Here is a 25,019-nt window from a genome sequence, read left to right on the forward strand (position 1 = left end):
CTTTGGGTCATGACCGAAAGGATAAGATCACGGGTACAAGCGGCCCAAATGAGTTTCCTCCGCCGGGTGGCGGGTCTCTCCCTTAGAGATAGGGTGAGAAGCTCTGTCATCCGGGAGGGACTCAAAGTAAAGCCGCTGCTCCTCCACATGGAGAGGAGCCAGATGAGGTGGTTCGGGCATCTGGTCAGGATGCCACCCGAACGCCTCCCGAGGGAGGTGTTTAGGGCACGTCCAACCGGTAGGAGGCCACGGGGAAGACCCAGGACACGTTGGGAAGACTATGTCTCCCGGCTGGCCTGGGAACGCCTCGGGATCCCCCGGGAAGAGCTAGACCAAGTGGCTGGGGAGAGGGAAGTCTGGGCTTCCCTGCTTAGGCTGCTGCCCCCGCGACCCGACCTCGGATAAGCGGAAGAAGATGGATGGATGGATGGATAAATCAATCTATATTTATAAAAAAAATGTGTATTTCTGTCTGTCATAAGGTCGTACATTTTTTTTCCTTTCACATAAGGTTTTTTGTAGAGAATAAATGATTAAAAAAAACAATTGAACGGTTTAAAAGAGGACAAAACACAAAAAAAATTTTTATTACATTTTTAAACATAGTTTATCTTCAATTTCGACTCTTTAAAATTCAAAATTCAACCGAAAAAAAGAAGAGAAAAACTAGCTAATTCGAATCTTTTTGAAAAAATTAAAAAAAGGAGTTTATGGAACATCATTAGCAATTTTTTCTGATTAAGATTAATTTTAGAATATTTAAGACATGTTTTAAATATGTTAAAATCCAATCTGCACTTTGTTAGAATATATAACAAATTGGACCAAGCTATATTTCTAACAAAGACAACTCATTATCTACTTCTAGATTTTCCAGAACAAACACTTTAAAATTAATTCAAAATACTTTGTAATAAGATTTAAATTTGATTCTACAGATTTTCTAGATGTGCCAGAATATTCTTTTTGAAGAAATATTTATTTCACAAATATTTTTCGTCGAAAAAACAGAAGCTAAATTGAAGAATAAAATTAAAATGTATTTATTATTCCTTACAATAAAATAAATACATTTACTTGAACATTGATTTAAATTGTCAGGAAAGAAAAGGAAGGAATTTAAAAGGTAAAAAGGTATATGTGTTTAAAAATCCTAAAATCATTTTTAAGGTTGTATTTTTTCCTCTAAAATTGAATATCTGTAAGTTATAAGAAGCTAAGTAAAATAATAAATGAATTTATTTAAACAAGTGAAGACCAAGGCTTTAAAATATTTTCTTGGATTTTCAAATTCTATTTGAGTTTTGTCTCTCTTAGAATTAAAAATGTCGAGCAAAGCGAGACCAGCTTGCTAGTAAATAAATACAATTTAAAAAATAGAGGCAGCTCACTGGTAAGTGCTGCTATTTGAGCTATTTTTAGAACAGGCCAGCGGGCGACTCATCTGGTCCTTACGGGCACCGCCTTGGTGACCCCTGGTCTAGACTCTCACATTATTAATAATGAATTAACCATATTCACTCGGCACCGGTCAGCTGGATAGGGGGGGGGGGGGGGGGGGGGGGGGGGGGGGGTGTCCCACATCTGTGGTCCCTTCCAAAGCTTTCACATTGTTCCCATTGACTGGAGTTCTTTCTTGCCCTGAGTATGTGATTGTGGTTTGTGCAGCCCTTTGAGACCTCTGTGATTAAAGGCTGCATAAATGATTGTTGATTGAGGGAATAGCTTAAGATAGAACATAATGGAAAATCGGTGAAGAGGCTGAAGAAAAAGGAGGCAAATAAACCAAACATTATTTCTATGGTCGGGTGCCTTGTTGGGTTCTGCTAAACGACCTGATGGCTGTTGGGACAAACGACTTCCAAATGTGCGTGAAACTGGGGCTGTTTCACAATTTGTGATAATGCGAGGCCACTTTCCTTGTCCAAATATCGATGTCAGCCCCGGTGGAACATTGCCCTCAGATACAGGGCCAGAAAGTCATCAGTCACTCAGAGAGTCACCAAGTCCTTAACGGCGGCATAGTCTGACACCAAACAGAACAGAATTTGGAAAAGTGTCAACGCCACCGCCAGACTGTGTGTCACTTAGAGAAAAACGCAGTGAGACAGCGCGGCCAGAATGAAAAGAAAAGCCGGTGAAGTGATGTATGAGAAATCAATATTGATTTTGTCTCTTGTAGCTTGAAGCTGCCATCCACAATCCTGTTCAGTCTGCAATGTTGGGCTTCTCTGCGGCCAGCACCTCCTTACCTCAAGGCTTTCTCTGGGTGAGTCACACACACACACACACACACACACACACACACACACACACACACACACACACACAAATTATTGTGTATCTTACCTTCTTGAGACCTCTGAAAAATGCCTACCTCTTTAGGACCGGCCCTTCTAGATGTATAAAGCTGTGTATGCAAGGTTGAAGTTCTATGGGCCACATGCAGAGGACAGCACAGTGAAATGTTTTTTTCTATGCTCTTCAGATATTGCGTACAGTGGGATCCAAACACTAGTTACGGAATCTAATCCACTAAATACAAAAAAATACAACAATTTGAGTAGCTCTGATGGACCGTATTTTCCGCACTATAAGGCGCACCTTCAATGAATGGCCTGTTTTAAAACTTAGTTCATAAATAAGGCGCATAGAATAGATGCCAGAGTAGAGGCTGGGGTTACGTTATGCATCCTTTAGATCAGGGGTCGGGAACCTTTTTGGCTGAGAGAGCCAAGAAGCCAAATATTTAAAAATGTATTTAGGTAAGAGCCATATAATATTGATTTAACACTGAACACAACTAAAAGCGTACATTTTTAAGTAAGACCAACATTTCTAGAGTATAATAGGTCTCTTATTCTTTGTAATAACATTGTTATTCTGAAGCGAATTGTGGAGGGGGCGTGGCCTGCAGGCATGCAGCGAAGCGGGGTGTGCCAGGAACGGTCTCGAAATCAGCGACAGGTGCGCAAAAGGCCAACCTGGGCCTTGTTATCAAATCACCTGTCGCTCTGTTATAAGCAGCAGCCAGGAGGAGAGAACAAAAGAGAAAAAGACAATTGCTGGAAAGCAACTGAGAGACTTTTTGAAAAATAAAACGATATTGTAACCCTGAAACAGGCTCTCATGTCGGTGCTTGGTGGTCCAAAGAAACCCCAGGAGGGCAAGCCCCACACTAACCAATAATAAATAAATGATTTCTTACCCTTAAGGCAACTTCTTGAACATAAAAAAGCATGAGAATGTTTTATATTTTGAACGTTATTTTTAACACTGTGATTACAAGTGGAATTATTCATGACTTATCCTGTTAAGCAATGTCAGCTCAGATTTACCCGAGAGCCAGATCCAGTCATCAAAAGAGCCACATCTGGCTCTAGAGCCATAGGTTCCCTAGCCCTGCTTTAGATGGAGCTGCGCTAAAGGGAATGTCAACAAAACAGTCAGATAGGTCAGTCAAACTTTATTAATAGATTACAAACCAGCGTTCCGACAACTCCGTTCCCTCCCAAAATGAATAAACAGCTGTTTTATAATTTTCCCCGAGGTAAATGGTATTTCGTTTATCTTTTAACAACAGCAAGGTATAACTTGTAGTGCAACATTTATATCACATGGTAGAGGGGAACTATTCCTCACTTCAAATAAACAGGTACAAAACAGTCTGATAGTGTTACGGTAAATCAAAGGTTTGTGCAATCAGAATATAGTAACACCCCAAATAGTGCAAAGCAATAACAATAAACAGTTAATAGCCGCCGACTTCATTTACCCTCGTAGAAGAAGAAGCGTGCGGTGCATGCTGGGATATATGACTGCGCCAGGCGTGCTGTTTTCATTTCCATTTGGCTCCTATTGAGAAACATGACTTGAGGAAGGCAGGAATTGTCACTGAACTGCTAGACAACAGCAGCGACACTGACTCCATTAATGACATCATATATCCCAGCATGCACCACGCACTTCTTCTTCTAAGGGGGTGAATGAGGTCGGCGGCTATTTACTGTAGTTGCGAGACCTCTTGTGGCATCTTTAATTCGGACACTGAAGAAGAAGAATTCGAGGAATTTGTGGATGAGGAATAACTTAATAAAGTGAGATTTACATGTTTATTTTGTGTGTAGAGCTGGGCAACGATTAAAAATTTTAATCGAAGTTAATCGCACAATTTCTCCGATTAATCGCGATTAACTGCATTGTATACGCAAAGCCCAATAATGAATTCAAAAGTAGTGTGTAGTACACCTTTATTGGAATATTCTCCCACATGAACAAAAGCGACAAAACATTTGTTGTGCAAACACAATTTAAATCAGTCCTTGTTAAACAGTAGCAGTTAAATAGCATATTTGATGAAAATCAACTCCAAAAATGTAAATACAAACATTTAAGCTTATTGCCACTGCCAGGGTATTTAAGTTATCCTGTTTGTTATGGAAAATAAATATAATCTACATACAAATCTCTGAGCCACAATCATAACATCTGAACAGGCAATTTCTGAGGTAACAGCAGAAACATTTTTTTTATTATGTTTAAAAAATCTATATTATAGGTAGTGGGCTGTTTTAGGGAATTTTTGATCAAATTATCCGTAGTAGCAATATTAATAATGTTGTGTTTATTCTGCGTAGTGCACTTAAAATAATTATGACCATATCTAGGAATTGATATGATGGGAATTTTCCGATTGTTTGCTTGGTGCTTTGATAAACTGAAGGCATCATATACATGGTACTATATTGTGATGTTATGAGCCAGGGAATAAAAGAACTACCCTACCCAGCATGCAACAGGAGTGAGGAGCATGTATAGGTTGTGTCGCCATGACGGCATCTTGTATGTTGTGATATGCACGCTCTGAAAGTAAACGTTAAGAAGTCAGCCAACACTCCTGGTCTGCATTATTCATAAATAGACAGACAACACATATACTCCGCTGCTTCACAGGCCGCTGGATGTAGCCGGCAAAGTATTCCCATGCTAGCTAGCCGGTCTAGCAAGCACGCCTCATTCAGTCCAAAACGGCCCGATCTATCCACATCCAGAATTGTCTGGCGGTCGTAAGTGATCCCGGAGTGACCATGCTGTAAGCCAGCTATGACATTTGCAGAATTGTCCGGTATTTTTGCCAAATGTTCCATCTTTACAAAGAGCCCCTCCACGCCGAAGTACATCCGGGAGATGCCATCTTGTTAAGAAAAGGCGTTAACAAAATAAAAGGATGTAAACAACATACGCAAATGTGCGATAAAATAATTGTCGGCGTTAATAGATTGATGAGTTAACTCATAATTAACGCATTAATTTGCCCACCCCTAGTTGTGTGACATTAACGTTTGAGCGATGTTTAGTTATTGATATATTATTGCTTTGCACTATTTCGAGACGTCGTTAATGGAGTCAGTGTCGCTGCTGTTGTCTAGCAGTTCAGTGACAATTCCTGCCTTCCTGAAATCATGTCTCTCAATTGGAGCCATTTTGGGGTCCAAACATAAACACGCAAATAGAAATGAAACGGCACACCTGGTGCAGTCATATATCCCAGCATGCACTGCACGCTTCTTCTCCTACGGGGGAAAATGAAGTCGGCGGCTGCTTACCGTAGTTGCGAGACCTGTTGTAGCCAATATTGGTCCGTATATAAGGCGCACCGGATTATAAGGCGCACTGTCAGCTTTTGAGAACATTTTAGGTTTTTAGGTGCGCCTTATTGTGTGGAAAATACAGTACATTAATTGCAAGACAATGAGTTGCACAGTAGTTATGGTAGATGTATTAGTACAAGTAGAAGTACAGTAGTCAAATACAGTACCAGTGCAAGATCAAATAGTATAACAGTATACACAGTATAGGAAGCAACAAATGTGAAGGTGTTTACAGTTCTTTGGCAGTTGAGTAGTGACAGTCGTACGAACAAAGGTAATGGAACACTAGGACTTCTTTGCACTCTTATTTTTATTTAAAACATGAATAATATATACATACTATGCAAATATAAAAAAGCTTGTTGTGAAAAATGAGGTGGAATTTCACAAGAAAAAGTCACAATTTCACAAGAACAACGGAAAATGTTGGCAGTATTATAATAAAAGTCGCAGTTTTACTCAACGCAAGTCAAAATCTTACAAGAGGAATTGAACATTTGTGCAATATTATGACAAAAGTTGGAATTCTACTCAATAACAGTCGCAATTTTACAAAGATAGCTTAGAATGTTGGCAATTTTATGAAGAGTCGTAATTTTATTAGACAAAAGTCACAATTTTCTAATCAAACTTTAAAATGTTGGTAATATTATAATAATAATCAGAATTTGACAAAAGTCATAATTTTACTCCAAAAATGTCTCTGCTTTGTAAAAAGAACAACAAATTGGCAATTTTGTGATAAAAATCAGAATTTTATATGACTAATGTCAGCATTTTGCATTAAAAAATAATCATTTTACATAAAAAAAGTAATAGTTTTATGAGAAAAAATGTCAATATTACAGAAACAGAAAGAAAATATGAGAAATTGTTCCCAATTTTATAAGAGAAAAGTTGACACATTGTGACAAAAAGACTGCTTTTAGTCCTTTTTTTAAAATTAGTTTTTAATCTTCATTATTTACATCAACTTATTACAGTATCTCTCTAAGTACATATTTATTTATTTTTTAAATACATTTTGGCCAAAAGGGGCGCATTTCAATTTCTCACACACACTTGTTGTTTCATATGTTGACCAGAGGGGGAGCACTTTTAAAAGCGACACACAGTCAATTTGAAAAATTCCTCCTTTCTGGGACCACCCTCATTTAGATCCATGTCTTTGTCTATTAGATGCAATGTTGTTGGGACCATCATTTATGTCATCACTTCTACACACCTCCTCATATGGAAGATAGTTTTCCTTCTTCATGTCTCAAGAAGGGTAGAAATACAAGAACACACACACACAAAGAATCAATCGCAAGGAATCCACCTTTTAGCGTTTGGAATCACTGCAGCCTTCATCATCGCTTTTGAACTCATCCCCTGTGTTTGCATTTTATTCACATTTGAAGACTAGCATATAAAATGTCGCTAAAAGGTCAGAACGCGGAGGTCAAATGTTGCTGGGAAACTGCGAGTGCAACATTAAACTGTGAGTGTGTGACATAAAGGTAAGTTGCCTGCTTTTATGAAGATGACACCATCACACATCACCATGCAGCCTCCCGAGAAAGGAAATGAAATGATAGCAAAAAGATGATATTTAGGAATTGATGTGGGAGTTTTGGGGCGTTTGTTATGTGGAAAAGTAACACAATCCTCACGCAAAATCCTCTTTGTCTTTCTCCACGCTCGCCACGTTCTAGCCTTTAGGCCCCAGGTGGGAAACTTAGAGCCCACGTCTTTAAATGTGACCCCATGAAGCCTGAACATAATATCCCTCAAAGTCTTTTCTTGCGAAAAGTATTCTTTCTCTCCATTGTGACAGAAAGAAATACATGTACTTGATGCCATTGCAATTCTTTTAAACTTTATTGTTATCCAATAATGCAACAAATGCTATGTTAGCATTTTTTTGTTGACATGTACAAAAGTGTGTCAATTCTAAATAAAAATCCTAAATAAAAAAACATGCTTTTCAACTTCTATTTAATTAAATAGACTGCAAGGACAAGATATTTCATCTTCACACTGACAAACTTTGTTATTTTTGCAAATAATCATGAAGTTAGAATTTAATGGCAGCAACACATGTCAAAAAAGGCATGTTTACCAGTGTGTTACATGGCCTTTCCTTTGAACAACACTCAGTGCAGGTTTGGGAACTGAGGAGACACATTTTTGAAGTGGAATTCTTTCCCATTCTTGCTTGATGTACAGCTTAAGTTGTTCAACAGTCTCCTGCCTCATATTTTAGCCTTCTCTCATTTTCAATGTCTGGACTACAGGCAGGCCAGTCTAGTACCCGCACTCTTTTACTATGAAGCCACGCTGTTGTAACACCTGGCTTGGCACGGTCTTGCTGAAATAAGCAGGGGCGTCCATGATAACAACATATGTTGCTCCAAAAGCTGTATGTACAAATGTTTGTACTTTTAGTCACGGTTTTGACGCAGCTGAGTCACGGCCTCACCCTCTTTTGCCCCAGAAAGTGTCTGAGAGACACAGCGTCCTCAGCGTGATTGCACTTTAATGCTAAACTTCCTCCGAGGGTTTGCCCCTTTTTCCCGGCGCACTCAGAAGAAAAAGAGCTCTTTAAAGGCTGCTTGGAAGTCGGACTGCAGACTTCCCAGGTGGGAGAAGGGTTTACATCCTCCCATGCTTGACACTTGACGCTTGATTTTTTTCCTGCAGCAGCAAGATGAAGCTGCGAGGCTGAGCTGACTCTCATGCGTGTTGACACTTTGTAACGCAGCCTCCCTCCTTATTTGTCCTGCTGGCTAAATCAAAGAGCAATATGAATGAAGCCTTGAACGCTCAATGGGGAGCATCTTCCATCTTCCATCTTCCATCTTCCATCTTCCATCTTCCATCTTCCAGCTTCCGTCTTCCATCTTCCATCTTCCAGCTTCCGTCTTCCATCTTCCATCTTCCAGCTTCCATCTTCCGTCTTCCAGCTTCCGTCTTCCATCTTCCAGCTTCCATCTTCCGTCTTCCGTCTTCCAGCTTCCGTCTTCCATCTTCCATCTTCCATCTTCCAGCTTCCATCTTCCATCTTCCATCTTCCATCGTCCAGCTTCCATCTTCCGTCTTCCGTCTTCCAGCTTCCGTCTTCCGTCTTCCATCTTCCAGCTTCCATCTTCCATCTTCCATCTTCCATCTTCCATCTTCCGTCTTCCATCTTCCATCTTCCATCTTCCATCTTCCAGCTTCCGTCTTCCGTCTTCCGTCTTCCGTCTTCCATCTTCCATCTTCCATCTTCCATCTTCCATCTGCCATATTCCATCTTCCATCTTCCATCTTCCAGCTTCCAGCTTCCATCTTCCAGCTTCCATCTTCCATCTTCCATCTTCCATCTGCCATATTCCAGCTTCCATCTTCCATCTTCCATCTTCCAGCTTCCAGCTTCCATCTTCCATCTTCCATCTTCCAGCTTCCATCTTCCATCTTCCATCTTCCATCTTCCAGCTTCCATCTTCCATCTTCCATCTTCCATCTTCCAGCTTCCATCTTCATGCTTCCAGCTTTCATCTTCCATCTTCCATCTTCCATCTTCCATCTTCCAGCTTCCAGCTTCCATCTTCCATCTTCCATCTTCCAGCTTCCATCTTCCAGCGTCCATCTTCCATCTTCCATCTTCCATCTTCCAGCTTCCATCTTCCATCTTCCAGCTTCCATCTTCCAGCTTCCAGCTTCCGTCTTCCGTCTTCCGTCTTCCAGCTTCCGTCTTCCATCTTCCATCTTCCATCTTCCATCTTCCATCTTCCAGCTTCCATCTTCCATCTTCCATCTTCCATCGTCCAGCTTCCGTCTTCCGTCTTCCAGCTTCCGTCTTCCGTCTTCCATCTTCCAGCTTCCATCTTCCAGCTTCCATCTTCCATCTTCCATCTTCCATCTTCCAGCTTCCGTCTTCCATCTTCCATCTTCCATCTTCCATCTTCCATCTTCCAGCTTCCGTCTTCCGTCTTCCGTCTTCCGTCTTCCATCTTCCATCTTCCATCTTCCATCTTCCATCTTCCATCTGCCATATTCCATCTTCCATCTTCCATCTTCCAGCTTCCAGCTTCCAGCTTCCATCTTCCATCTTTCATCTTCCATCTTCCATCTGCCATATTCCATCTTCCATCTTCCATCTTCCATCTTCCATCTTCCATCTTCCAGCTTCCAGCTTCCATCTTCCATCTTCCATCTTCCATCTTCCATCTTCCATCTTCCATCTTCCAGCTTCCATCTGCCATCTTCCAGCTTCCAGCTTCCAGCTTCCATCTTCCATCTTCCATCTTCCAGCGTCCATCTTCCAGCGTCCATCTTCCATCTTCCAGCTTCCAGCTTCCAGCTTCCATCTTCCATCTTCCATCTTCCAGCTTCCATCTTCCATCTTCCAGCGTCCATCTTCCATCTTCCATCTTCCAGCTTCCATCTTCCATCTTCCAGCTTCCAGCTTCCATCTTCCATCTTCCAGCGTCCATCTTCCATCTTCCATCTTCCATCTTCCATCTTCCATCTTCCAGCTTCCAGCTTCTATCTTCCATCTTCCATCTTCCATCTTCCATCTTCCATCTTCCATCTTCCATCTTCCATCTTCCATCTTCCATCTTCCATCTTCCATCTTCCATCTTCCATCTTCCATCTTCCATCTTCCAGCTTCCATCTTCCATCTTCCATTTTCCAGCTTCCATTTTCCAGCTTCCATCTTCCATCTCCTACTGCTGGGAATTCCTGTCTCATCCTGCCCAGATCCCCGCTTGTCCACGCCGCCGCTTACTATTCTGCGATCAATACTGATGTTTCATCAACGATATATATATGTATATATATATATATATATATATATATATATATATATATATACATATATATATATATATATATATATATATATATAAGGAAGAGTACACCCTGGACAAGTCGCCACCTCATCGCAGGGCCAACACAGATAGACAGACAACATTCACACTCACATTCACACACTAGGGACCATTTAGTGTTGCCAATCAACCTATCTCCAGGTGCATGTCTTTGGAGGTGGGAGGAAGCCAGAGTACCTGGAGAGAACCCACGCAGTCACAGGGAGGACATGCAAACTCCACACAGAAAGATCCCGAGCCCGGGATTGAACTCAGGACTACTCAGGACCTTTGTATTGTGAGGCACATGCACTAACCTCTATATATATATATATATATATATATATATATATATATATATATATATATATATATATATATATATATATATATATATATATATATATATATATATATATATATATATATATATATATATATATATATATATATATATGTATGTATGTATGTGTGTATATATGTATATATATGTATGTATGTATGTATGAAGATGAGGTGGGTCACCTGGACTTGGTGATTTAAAAAGTAGGTGTCCTGCTGACAAAGTGTGGCCAGCCCTGCATGAAAGTGTTTCCCTGGGCTGAGGAGACTTCTTCAGAGCACAACTATTTGAGAAATGGGAGTGATTGAGTGCACGGACACGTACTGAGTGGTGCTGCTCACTGCTCATCACATAAATGTTCCACACAAATAGATTTCCACTGAGTGGTCTTGGTGGCAGCAGCAGTGAGGCGGGACTACATCAGACAACTGTTGACCCTTTATCTCCACATGATGGCAGACAAAGTCTCCGCCTTCATCTGGCACGAGTCTGGTCTGCCTCCAAAGTCATCTCATTAAAGCTGGCAAAGCGTTTGGGAAGTGTCCTCCTCCCCTGAGCGGCCGGGAGGACTCAGTCCAGATCATGGCTGCAGATGGCTGATTCTCTCAACCAGCGGGCGGCATCTTTGCCAGGAAGGACACGGCGCGGTGGACAGGGGGGAAGCGAGCGTGGCCGAGGAGCGGACACGTGAGCGCGGGGTAGCGTGGAGGCGGAGAGGCGCCACTTGAAACTATCCTTTCTCCTCCGGCCCTCGCAGTCGGATAAGTCACAGCTATCTTCTCCTCAGCCTGTTCAGCACATCCTTATTTCTTCTGGCTCGTCCTCCACAGCCCACAGGAGCTCTGATGCCCACTGCCCACCTGCGGGCACAAATCACACAAATGATGGCATGCAAATGGAGGGGGGGGGGGGGATCCAGGGCTAAACACTATATTTAGCTCATGTTGCCGTCACAAGATGGGATTTAAACAGAGACCACATCTCGGCCGCCTGGCACCCAGCAGGAGGGAGGGGGCCTGGCACCCACCCCTGATTTTCAAGGTAAAAGCTCATTTTCAAGGTAAAAACTGATTTTCAAGGTAAAAAATTATTTTCAGGGCAAAAACTGATTTTCAAGGTAGAAGCTCATTTTCAAGGCAAAAACTGATTTTCAAGGTAAAAATTATTTTCAAGGCAAAAACTGATTTTCAAGGTAAAAATTATTTTCAAGGTAAAAACTGATTTTCAAGGTAAAAACTAATTATCAAGGTAAAGAATTATTTTCAAGGTAAAGAATTATTTTCAAGGTAAAAACTGATTTTCAAGGTAAAAACTGATTTTCAAGGTAAAAAATTATTTTCAAGGTAAAAACTGATTTTCGAGGTAAAAATTATTTTCAAGGCAAAAACTGATTTTCAAGGTAAAAACTAATTTTCAAGGTAAAAAATTATTTTCAAGGTAAAAACTGATTTTCAAGATAAAAGCTGATTTTCAAGGTAAAAAATTATTTCCAAGGTAAAAACTGATTTTCAAGGTAAAAACTGATTTTCAAGGTAAAAATTATTTTCAAGGTAAAAGCTAATTTTCAAGGCAAAAACTGATTTTCAAGGTAAAAACTAATTTTCAAGGTAAAAAATTGTTTTCAAGGTAAAAACTGATTTTCAAGGTAAAAAATTATTTTCACGGTAAAAACTGATTTTCAGGGCAAAAACCGATTTTCAAGGTAAAAAATTATTTTCAGGGCAAAAACTGATTTTCAAGGTAAAAGCTCATTTTCAAGGCAAATACTGATTTTCAAGGTAAAAACTAATTTTCAAGGTAAAAATTTATTTTCAAGGTAAAAACTAATTTTCAAGGTAAAAAATTATTTTCAAGGTAAAAACTAATTTTCAAAGTAAAAACTGTTTTTTCAAGGTAAAAAACTGATTTTCAAGGTAATGGCAATTTTTAAGGTAAAAACTGATTATAACGAATATATTTAGCTCATGTTGCTGTCACATGATGGGATTTAAACAGAGACCACATGTCGGGGGCGGGAGGGAGGGGGCCTGGGACCCAGCAGGAGGGAGCGGGCCTGGCACCCAGCGGGCGGGAAGGGGCCTGGCACCCAGCGGGAGGGAGGGGGCCTGGCACCCAGCAGGAGGGAGGGGGCCTGGCACCCAGCGGGGGGGGCGGCCCCGAGTGTGCGCCAAGACGTGACGCAGGACAGATAAATGAAGCGATATCCAAACCCGTCGTGGCGTGATCGCAAATGTATGACAAAAGGCTTGGAAGGCCGCCCTGGTCTTGGTTTTTGTCAGGCTGGCACAAAGGCCGCTGCAGACGTGGCACGCAGGAAATGAAGGCGCAGCAGGAGGTGTGCTGAGTGCTCTGCGAGGCCTGTTATGATTGGCCATCGTCGCTCCTGCTGAATTGCTCCCCTCGCCTTTGTTGTGTGGCAGCTTTTGTTGGATCTGCTCTCGCTTCAACAGCACCGTGCTGACTGTCGGGGTGGCGTGGCTCGGGTGGTAGAGTGGCCCTCTTCCGTACCCGAGTGTTGCTGGTTCAAATCCTGGGTCCAAGTGTTCTTGAGCAAGGCACTGAAAAAGGACAACAAGGATCCTCACCTTCTTTTATCTTGAAGTGCGTCCAACCACTTAGTGTCAATATGCCCTCAAATAAAAGCTGCAATCTTGACTTCTTCCCAAAGTGTTTAAAAAGTAACTTTGAGCGTTGCTCAAGTCAAAGTCAGCGTGACCGTGTGAAAAATCAAATGTGAGCATAGTTTGAAAAGCCGAGATCGTGAACCGACTCCAGCGATCAATTCTTACTTGACCTTACAGCCTCATAAAAAGAACAAAAAAGAAACAATAACCGCTGAGCTGCTCTCATTCTCATCCTCTCAGAAACACACTTTGTCTCCGCTGATGAAAAGACGAGAGTTGACTGATGTCCCGCAGTTGACTTTGTGACTTTATCAGAGCGTGTGGTTAGCATTTAAAGTGAGCAGACAGAAAAGATAATTGAAGTGTTAAATGTTGCCTTTAAAATGCTGAGGAGTCCAAACAAACACTCTTGGCGATGAAATCAAAATAGTCCTTTGATTTCAATCAACATGCTTCTTTTTCTCCCAGTTTTTTATAATGTCAGCAAACTGTCACATTCCTGCAATTTAATCAAACGTCCACTTGCCTTTTTAGCAATCAAATAGTTGACAGTTCTGATATTAAAAAAGATGCACCGTGTTTTCCAAACTATGTTTTCTTTTAGAAGAAATACAGAAGTTTGCATCTATTAGCCGCACCGGACTATAAGGCTCAGATGTCATTTGTCAAATGAGCTATTTTTACATACCTCAATTGTTTGTCTGCAACAGGGCAGTAAAACGGCAGATCATACAAAACAGAAAACTTATTTCTATCTTTATTGAATAAGATGTTCTCCTTTTTTAATGGGGTTCCAAATGTTTATCAGGATTCTTCTTTGTTCTACTTTGTATACACTTTGAGGTTGAACCGTTTCTTAAAGTGGACCGTTTTAGTACCTTGTTTGATTTCTTTGCTTAATCCAGTCCATAATTTAGCCGTTAGCCAAGAAAAAGACGTAATTTAGCCGCACCTTTGTGTAAGTCGCAGGGTTCAAAGCTTGGAAAAAAGTAGCAACTTATAGTCCGGAAAATATGGTAAGTCGCTTTTTTCTAAAAACACACATTTTTACTTTTTAAAAAGTTGTACCCTATTTTCTAAACTATATATCTACCAAATTTTAGAAGAAATAACAATTGTTTGATATATTATCCGCACCGGACTATAATCCTCAGATATATGTTGTGTAATGAGTTAAATACATAGAGAACTAGTAGGGGCGGTATAGCTCGGTTGGTAGAGCGGCCGTGCCAGCAACTTGAAAGTTCCAGGTTCGATTCCCGCTTTCGCCATTCTAGTCACTGCCGTTGTGTCCTTGAGCAAGACACTTTACCCACCGGCTCCCAGTGCCACCCGCACTGCTTTAAATGTAACTTAGATATTGGCTTTCACTATGGAATGCGCTTTGAGTCACTAGAGAAAAGAGCTATATAAATATAATTGACCTCACTACTTTTGTAAACTTTTTTTTATTTTTTTTTATATATATATATACCTCAGGTGTTTCCAAACAGTGTCTGTAACAGGGCAGTAAAACAGCTGATCAAACAAAACAGAAAAGTCATTGATGTCTTAGTTGAATAGGATTTTCTCCTTTTTTTAGTAAGGTTCAATATGGATTCTTCTTATTTTTTACTTTGTAAACACTTTGAACAGTTTTTTAAAGTGGACCATTTTAGTACCTTGTTTGATTTCTTTGCTTAATCCATTCCATAATTTAGCCAAAAGTCAAGAGAAAGCCATAGTTTAGCTGCACCTTTGTAAAAGCCGCAGGGTTCAAAGCTTGGGAAAAAAGTAGCGACACATAGTCCGGAAAATATGGTGTGTTGCTTTTCTCGAATTTTTTTTTTTTTTTTTTTTTTAACAAAATGTTCACTTGCTGTATTGATCTTTTGTAACATTTTGCATAGAATATGTTTAAATGTCAATTAAATTTTCAGATTAACATTTGTGCTGATATGCGCATCAGGACTTTCAAGTCCGAGTCCATAGTTCTCGCCCGCTAAAGGGTGGGGTGCCATCTCCAAGTTGGGAAGGAGATCGTGTCCCAAGTGGACGTGTTCAAGTATCAGGATTGTGAGATCGGTGTGGCGTCTACGGTGATGCGGACGCCGCGTCGGTCCGTCGTGGTAAAAAAAGGAGCTGAGCCGGGAGGCGAAGCGCTCAATTTACCGGTCAGTCTACGTTCCCATCCTCACCTATGGTCATGAGCTTTGGGTTGTGACCGAAAGGATAACATCACGCGTGCAAGCGGCCAATATTATTTTCCTTTGTCGGGTGGCGGGGTTCTACCTTAGAGGTTGGGTGACAAACTCTGTGGGAGGAGCTGGGTAGGAGACCAAGAGGGGAAACCCAGGACAGGGTGGAGAGACCACGTCTCCCGGCTAGCCTGGGAACGCCTCGTGATCTTGCAGAAAGATCTGGACTAAGTAGCCGGGGAGAGGGAAGTTTGGGCTGATCTGCTTAGGTTGCCGACCCCGCGAGCCGACTTCGGATAAGCATAAGAAGATTGATGGATGTTCCCATTTTTTACTTAAAAGGAGCGTTCTCCCTGCAGGTGGCAGGCAGTGGAGAAGCCTCCCAGGGCCACGTGGAGATCTTCTCCCTCAACAGACCCGTGCTGAGGGCAGTGAAGAGCCTGCAAGTAGGATCGGCCATCCGGTGTCTGGAATATGTGCCGGAATGTTCTGTGACCGAGGAGGCGGAGCCTGGAGATCCCAAGGCCACGCCGGGGAACGGTGCCAACATCTGCGTGGGCTTGGACGACGGACGGTGAGAATCTAGTGTGACATAGTCTTCATGAATGTCCTCCTGGTGTAATCCAGCTGCACGGGCTGTGTCATACCAAGTCTTCAAGCCAACCCCGGTCTTCTTCTTCAGAATTCTGGTCTATGGCAGCGTGGACACGGCAGCTCAATGCCTCCTGACCCTCAGTAACCCTGAGGGTTGCCCCGTCATGTGTCTGAAACACTCGCCTAACTTCCTGTTTGCCGGTCTTCACAACGGAACCATGATGGTTTACGGGAGAAAAGAGAGGGGTAAGGCTCCACCACACCCCTGCATACCTCCCACACCACACCCCTGCATACTTCCCACACCACACCCCTGCATACTTCCCACACCACACCCCTGCATACTTCCCACACCACACCCCTGCATACTTCCCACACCACACCCCTGCATACTTCCCACACCACACCCCCGCATACTTCCCACACCACACCCCTACATACTTCTCACACCACACCCCCACATACTTCCCTCACCAGACCCCCGCATACTTCCCACACCACACCCCCACATACTTCCCACACCACACCCCCACATACTTCCCACACCACACCCCTGCATACTTCCCACACCACACCCCTGCATACTTCCCACAGCACACCCCTGCATACTTCCCACAGCACACCCCTGCATACTTCCCACACCACACCCCCACATACTTCCCACACCACACCCCTGCATACTTCCCACACCACACCCCTGCATACTTCCCACACCACACCCCTGCATACTTCCCACACCACACCCCCACATACTTCCCACACCACACCCCCACATACTTCCCACACCACACCCCTGCATACTTCCCACACCACACCCCTGCATACTTCCCACAGCACACCTGCATACTTCCCACAGCACACCCCTGCATACTTCCCACACCACACCCCCACATACTTCCCACACCACACCCCTGCATACTTCCCACACAACACCCCTGCATACTTCCCACACCACACCCCTGCATACTTCCCACACCACACCCCTGCATACTTCCCACAGCACACCCCTGCATACTTCCCACACCACACCCCTGCATACTTCCCACACCACACCCCTGCATACTTCCCACACCACACCCCTGCATACACTCCACACCACACCCCCCCATACTTCCCACACCACACCCCCGCATACTTCCCACACCACACCCCTGCATACTTCCCACACCACACCCCTGCATACTTCCCACACCACACCCCCACATACTTCCCACACCACACCCCCGCATACTTCCCACACCACACCCCCACATACTTCCCTCACCACACCCCCGCATACTTCCCACACCACATCCCCACATACTTCCCACACCACACCCCTGCATACTTCTCACACCACACCCCCACATACTTCCCTCACCACACCCCCGCATACTTCCCACACCACACCCCCACATACTTCCCTCACCACACCCCCGCATACTTCCCACACCACACCCTGCATACTTCCCACACCACACCCCTGCATACTTCCCACACCACACCCCTGCATACTTCCCACACCACACCCCCACATACTTCCCACACCACACCCCCACATACTTCCCACACCACACCCCTGCATACTTCCCACACCACACCCTGCATACTTCCCACACCACACCCCCACATACTTCCCACACCACACCCCCACATACTTCCCACACCACACCCCCACATACTTCCCACACCACACCCCCGCATACCTCCCACACCACACCCCTGCATACTTCCCACACCACACCCCTGCATACTTCCCACACCACACCCCTGCATACTTCCCACACCACACCCCCACATACTTCCCACACCACACCCCTGCATACTTCCCACACCACACCCTGCATACTTCCCACACCACACCCCCACATACTTCCCACACCACACCCCCACATACTTCCCACACCACACCCCTGCATACTTCCCACACCACACCCTGCATACTTCCCACACCACACCCCCACATACTTCCCACACCACACCCCCACATACTTCCCACACCACACCCCCACATACTTCCCACACCACACCCCCACATACTTCCCACACCACACCCCCGCATACCTCCCACACCACACCCCTGCATACTTCCCACACCACACCCCTGCATACTTCCCACACCACACCCCTGCATACTTCCCACACCACACCCCCACATACTTCCCACACCACACCCCTGCATACTTCCCAGGATCGCAAAATTCCGGGAATATTCAAAGTTGGAAATGTTCCATGGGAATTAATGGTAATAAACATTGAATGCAACATGCTAGGTATTGCAGCATGACTATTAGCTAAAACAAGCTGATTAATTGCAAATTCAGTAGCATTTTAACCCTGCACTGTGCATTCCTCCATCACATGTGCAGTGCATTAAACCATCACATGCCCAGATAATTCCCAGCATGCTTCACACTACAGCAGGGCTATTGAGGCCAGACTAGTATTTCAGCCCAAGGACTTCATCCAGTCAGGTAAGTCTTGCTCATATTACTGAGGTAAATATATTTCATCTGATGTGTGGAGACATATCACCCCCACCAATGTAGGCGGCAAGGCAAGAGCTATGTCAAAAATGCCACAAAGATGCAGGAGCATATAGACAAGTGCCCAATAACCTACTAAGTGGCCGAGTGGTTAGAGTGTCCGCCCTGAGATGGGTAGGTTGTGAGTTCAAAACCCGGCCGAGTCATACAAAATACTATAAAAATGGGAGCCATTACCTCCCTGCTTGGTACTCAGCATCAAGGCTTGGAATTGGGGGTTAAATCACCAAAAATGATTCCCGGGCGCGGTCACCGCTGCTGCTCACTGCTCCCCTCACCTCCCAGGGGGTAAACAAGGGGATGGGTCAAATGCAGAAAATAATTTCTCCACACCTAGTGTGTGTGTGACTATCATTGCTACTTTAACTTTTACTTTTACAATATATTATTATTTAAACTCCCACATATTCCCAATCATTCCCATGGACAGTGTCCAACTTTGAATAATACAAAAATGGTCAATATTTCCAGACTTCCCGAGCTTAACTTCCTGTGGTAAATTTCCGGACAGTTTCCCAAAAACTTTCCACCCGGTCTTGAACGTTCTGTCCTTGTCAGCAACCATCGTCCATTTGTATATAACGCTGTCAACTGTGGACTTGTTTCTTCCATATTTGAGAACCAATCCGCAAACTCCTCGCAAATATGTACCGTATTTTTCTAACTAAAAGTATAAGTCGCACCTGCCGAAAATGCATAATAAAGAAGGACAAAAACATATATAAGCCGCACTGGAGTATAAGTCGCATTTTGGGGGAAATTTACTTGATAAAAGCCAACACCAAGAATAGACATTTGAAAGGCAATTTAAAGTCAATAAAGAATAGTGAACACAAGGCTGAATAAGTGTAGGTTATATGAGGCATAAATACCCAACTGAGAAGGTGCCTGCTATGTTACTGACGGAGATAAATATCTACATACAGTTTATCCATATTGAAGAGTTGTTTCTTTCTATAGTCATATTTGAAATAGCTAATGGTTTCCTTTTGTACTCTTTCTATTTTGTCTCCATCTTGTGACCGATGGTACACTGTGAGTTACCTTGAGTTTAGGAATGTGAGGAGTAGCAATACTCCCTTCTCATTTCATCCTGTCTCAGGCTAAGTAGAACAATAGACATGTGTATTCGCTCTGAAGGCTGGGGGCTATTTGCCCATTGAAAAAGACAACACTTCCGTAATGTTTTTAGATCAACTTGGCGACGCGATTTGAATGTGTTGTTTATAGGTTGGTCTCTCCAAAGCTTTGGAATAAATTGCAAAATACCTATTCTGTTCTGGGTGATCATTTAAACTCAGTTTATGTGTCATCAAAAGAACTTGGGATTGACCAGTAACTTAAATTCCCTTGGAGGAACATCTGGTCCTAACGCAACATAATGTAACAAAGTATGGTAAGAGTCATTCAAATAACCATAACATATAGAACATGCTATACCTTTACCAAACTATCTGTCACTCCTAATCCATAAATCACATGAAATCTTATACGTCTAGTCTTTTACTTGAGTGAGCTAATTATTCATTCATTCATCATCTTCCGCTTATCCGAGGTCGGGTCGCGGGGGCAGCAGCCTAAGCAGGGAAGCCCAGACTTCCCTCTCACCAGCCACTTCGTCTAGCTCTTCCCGGGGGATCCTGAGGAGATAATTAATATTATTTGATATTTTACGGTAATGTGTTAATAATTTCACACATAGGTCTCTCCTGAGTATAAGTCGCAGCCCCGGCCAAACTATGAAAAAAACTGCGACTTATAGTCCGAAAAATACGGTAAACAGGATGTGACTGGGCGGCCCCGCCTCCTTCAAAATGACCGCCACCCCCCCATTGGGCTTCCAGCTGCACACAAAGAATGAACCCCGATTGACGGCTGTTATTATCTCCTCCGCACAGTTTGTGGACAATGTTTTGCATCTGTCTGGTGCCGCGTGCCACCTATTGTGTTGGCGTGTTGGCTGCCACATGTGCGGCGTCTCTGGGGAAATGAAAGTCAGAGCAGATGCAGCCTTCTCGTCAGGTATGTGCGCAGGAGACAAGATGTCAGCTGCAGTGAGGCGTTACTCCTTCCCTGCCGCCGTCCTAGCCGCATGTGCGCTATCACGTCTAGCAGGCCTGCGGGCACACGAGAAGAAAGGATGATTAATTACTCTCAGCCTGAAAATGAATATTAGCAGTGGTTTTCCACTGTGGACGTTACGGACTGTAGACGGGCTGGGGAGGCTCTGGGACATCTGCTGAAGACCGAGGTCCCGGACTGCGCAGGGGCTGTCCGAAAGTCGTAAAAGCGCACAGCACGCCGTGGCCGTGTCACGCCATGGAGATCACCCGTGTCATCTCTGTGTGGAAATGTTTGGCCAAAGACCACATTCTGTGACCATGGTCTGGCTGAGCTAAGAGGGGTCCAGCACCAGAGTCGCTTGGGGGAATGAGGGCGCACTTTTTGGGCATTCACACAAATGTTCTGTAAAATCCATTTATTTTGTCATAAATGTTAAATGGGTTATACTCGTATAGCGCTTTTCTACCTCCAAGGTACTCAAAACGCTTTGACTCTATTTCCACATTCACACACACATTCACACACCAGTGTTTCCCCCAGAATATTTCTTAGTTAAGGTGGTGTCTCTCCAGGTGGGAGGGGGGTGGGTAGTTGGGTGTAAGGAACCGTGTAATTTGGCCCAGCGCCACCATCATGTCTCCATCGCATCGCTGCAATAGACTACAGACTGTGGTGAAGTAGGCCGGCTTCATCGCATGAAAAGGCCTACAATTTTTGGTTGTGTTTTCCTCTCCGTATGCTGATTGGCAATATACATATATACTGTATCTCAATAGAGTAAAAACAAAACACAAAACAGTCCTAGCTACCTGAGATACTATGTCGTTATTTTGACTTAGTAAATATTGACTTACCAAGACAAAATAATGACTAAGTCAAATGAATGACTTACTGTAAATAAGCCTTTGAAAAAAAAGAGTTAAAAGTGGGGCCACATGCTGACCCTGAGAGGCTGGACACAGAGTATTGGAGAACTGGTGAGAGCGCTAATTGTTGTCGGTAAATAAGAAATTATGAGAGATTATCATCACGCTTCAACATCGTTTCACCGTCCACTTTGTTCAACCAAGCATTCAACCATCAAAACATTCCTCTTAGTTGGAACATCTAGAGTTACAATTTTTTTCCCTAAGTTTTCCCGAATTTCCAGGAAACCCCAAATTCCACTTGTCAATTACAAAGTGTTACTGCGTCAACATTTCTCAACCAGTTCAAACATTTCCAACACTAAACCATTTACATCATCCAGGACAATTGTGATATTATTTATATTTTTAAATGTCCCTGGCTATCCTGAAATTCCCAAATTTCCTGGAAAATTCCCATTCAAATGAAAGTGTCTTTCAAAGTTGTTAAACGCTCACATTTCTCACAATTTTGCGCCATTTTCGGAACAATTGGAAGCGTTCCCACATCCATTCACTTCTGGACTTTCAAACATTTCAGTTCCACATAGAAATATAATTCACTTCACTTCACTTCAAACACACGTCTCGGCAAATTCTAGTTTTTATTGTTATCATTCCTTCCAAAAATGTTGGCACCTTCCTCATCCGGTCAGAAGCGTTCGAGTATCAAAACCTTCAAACTCGACTGGGAATCGAGAGCTTTTTAAAAATACCCGGAATTCAAGGTTTTCCGGTACATTTTTCCCATTGAGAACCACATTTCTCACCTGAGACGAACCTTTCCGCTCATCCTGGACATTGAAAATACCAATCATGTTCAAAAAAAGTCCTAGGAAATCTGGGAATTACTGGAACTTTTTTTTTTACCTTGAATGGTACTTTCACCCTTAGTTGGAGCAGTTTCACCCTCTACATTGTTCAACCAATTCTAACCATTACACCATCAAAACATTCCTCTTAGTTGGGACATCTAAACTTGTTGTTTTTTAATACAAATTCCTGGTTTTCCTGAAACACAAGGTATCAGTATTTTTTTTTAATTCATGGTTTTCTCCAAATTTCCAGAAAATTTCCATTCAAATGAATGAATGTATTCATATTTCTACAATGCCCTAAATTCTCAAAATGTTGCGCCATTTTTAAACCTGTTTCTGACGTCTAAAGCATCAACACACTCACTAATCTTCTGATGTATCAAACGCAAAACATGTTTTCCCTTTACCAAAATTCTCGGTTTTATTGGAATTTTCTCCCCATTCACCATGAATTGGAAACGTACAATGACTGCATATCTCACATCTTCCACCCGATTGGAAGTGTTCCCACTTCCACACACTCCACTCACCCTGGACTTTCAAACATTTCAGTTCCACTCACAGGTCTGGCGGACTTTGGCGACTTGCGCACATGCAGCATTGTACCTGAATTGCAAAGTGTAGAATAAGTGTGTGTTTTTAAAAAGGTGCATGAATGACCTTTATGTCCCACCGAGCAATTAGGATGGATGGATGGATGTCAAAAGGCATTTTAACGGCAGGCCAGGCAGAAATAAACAACTCCAAATGTTAATTAAATGGCCGCTTGCAGCCCACTCTCTAATTTCACTTCATTAATGCGCAGCAAAGAAATGCTTATGTCATTCAATTTATCAAGCGACTCCATGGCAGCCGCAAAGTGGGCCTTGTGATTAATCCTGGCAGGAGAAAAGGTTCTGCTTCCTTCCCACTCCGACCGAGCGGAACCAGCGAGATGTGGCCATGAAGATATCGAGCAAGTAGCGACGTTTTGTGCAAAAGTGTGCCCGGCCATTTTCTCTCCATTTTCTCTAGTCTGACAAAAAGAGGAAGATGTATTGTGGGAAAATGGCAGTGCAGCCAGAAAGTATTCACAGTGCTTCACTTTTTATGTTGCAGTTTAATTCAGTTTTGTCCTCAAAATTCTACACACAATACCGCGTAATGACAGAGTGAAAAGTGAAGTGAATTATATTTATATAGCGCTTTTCTCTAGTGACTCAAAGCGCTTTACATAGTGAAACCCAATATCTAAGTTACATTTAAAGCAGTGTGGGTGGCACTGGGAGCAGGTGGGTAAAGTGTCTTGCCCAAGGACACAACGGCAGTGGCTGAAGCGGGAATCGAACCTGCAAGCCTTAAGTTGCTGGCACGGCCACTCTACCAACCGAGCTAAACCGCTAAACGTTGATTATGTTCACATGTTTAATCTGATTTTTGATGATGTTGGATTAATTGCCTTAATTTCGAGTCTTAATTGTAATATTACATCATTTTACAGAAAAACTCAATTTAAAACTTTTACTGCCATATTAAACTTCTACGTGTTATGTTGGATCCCGTTAGCCAGGGGTGTCCAAACTTTTTCCACTGAGGGCCGTACACTGAATAGTCAAAGCAAGCGGGGCCATTTATTTTAAAAACCAATACAATATATGAAAAAAATATATACATTTAGGCCTCCACTCAAGCTTGATTCCAGGGACCCCAAAGGGTTTTGGTAAAAATAAAATGTTAAAAATGTGTCATTATTCAGTATTACTATTTTATTATTATTGAAGTTTTAAATCTCTAGATCAGGGGTCGGCAACCTAAAATGTTGAAAGAGCCATATTGCACCAAAAATACAAAAACAAACATGTCTGGAGCCGCAAAAAAATAAAAGCCATATAACATACAGATAGTGTGTCATGAGATATAAATTGAATTATGATGACTTAAAGGAAACTAAATGAGCTCAAATGAGGCATAATGATGCAATATGTACATACAGCTAGCCTAAATAGCATGTTAGCATCGATTAGCTGACCAAATATGTCTGATTAGCACTCCACACAAGTCAATAACGTCAACAAAACTCACCTTTGTGCATTCATGCACAACGTTAAAAGTTTGGTGGACAAAATGAGACAGAAAAAGAAGTGGCATAAAACACGTCTTAGAAAGTCGGAGAAAGTTATACATGTAAACAAACTAGGGTGAGTTCAAGGACCGCCAAAAATAGTAGGACAAAACGGCGCTCACCAAATACTGGAATCAGTGAATGATGTTAAATATAAACAGTGTGTTTTATAACAATTAGGGAGGTTTGTGTCATGTTTGTCCTACAGAAACCAAATTAAAACAAAATATATTTTATTCCCCTCGTCTTTTTCCATTTTTAAATAATTTTTGAAGAAGCTCCAGAGAGCCACTAGGGCGGCGCTAAAGAGCCGCGTGGGGTTGCTGACCCCCGCTCTAGATCAACATTAGGTCTATCTGACTAGGGAAAAAAAAAAAAA

General features: G+C 42.7%; 1 protein-coding gene across 4 annotated transcripts in view; it reads left to right on the forward strand.

Annotated features, from left to right (window-relative positions):
- arhgef10la (Rho guanine nucleotide exchange factor (GEF) 10-like a) overlaps positions 1 to 25,019 on the forward strand; it is a 254,732-nt gene that overhangs the window by 204,209 nt on the left and 25,504 nt on the right. For all 4 annotated transcript variants that reach the window (XM_061892200.1, XM_061892202.1, XM_061892203.1 and 1 more), the window contains 3 exons: positions 2,183 to 2,269; positions 15,993 to 16,207; positions 16,316 to 16,473. In XM_061892200.1, the coding sequence (XP_061748184.1) occupies positions 2,183 to 2,269; positions 15,993 to 16,207; positions 16,316 to 16,473 (460 nt within the window). The remainder of the gene's footprint in view (positions 1 to 2,182; positions 2,270 to 15,992; positions 16,208 to 16,315; positions 16,474 to 25,019) is intronic.

The sequence above is a fragment of the Nerophis ophidion genome, linkage group LG02 (genome assembly GCF_033978795.1).
Source record: "Nerophis ophidion isolate RoL-2023_Sa linkage group LG02, RoL_Noph_v1.0, whole genome shotgun sequence".
NCBI lineage: Eukaryota > Metazoa > Chordata > Actinopteri > Syngnathiformes > Syngnathidae > Nerophis > Nerophis ophidion.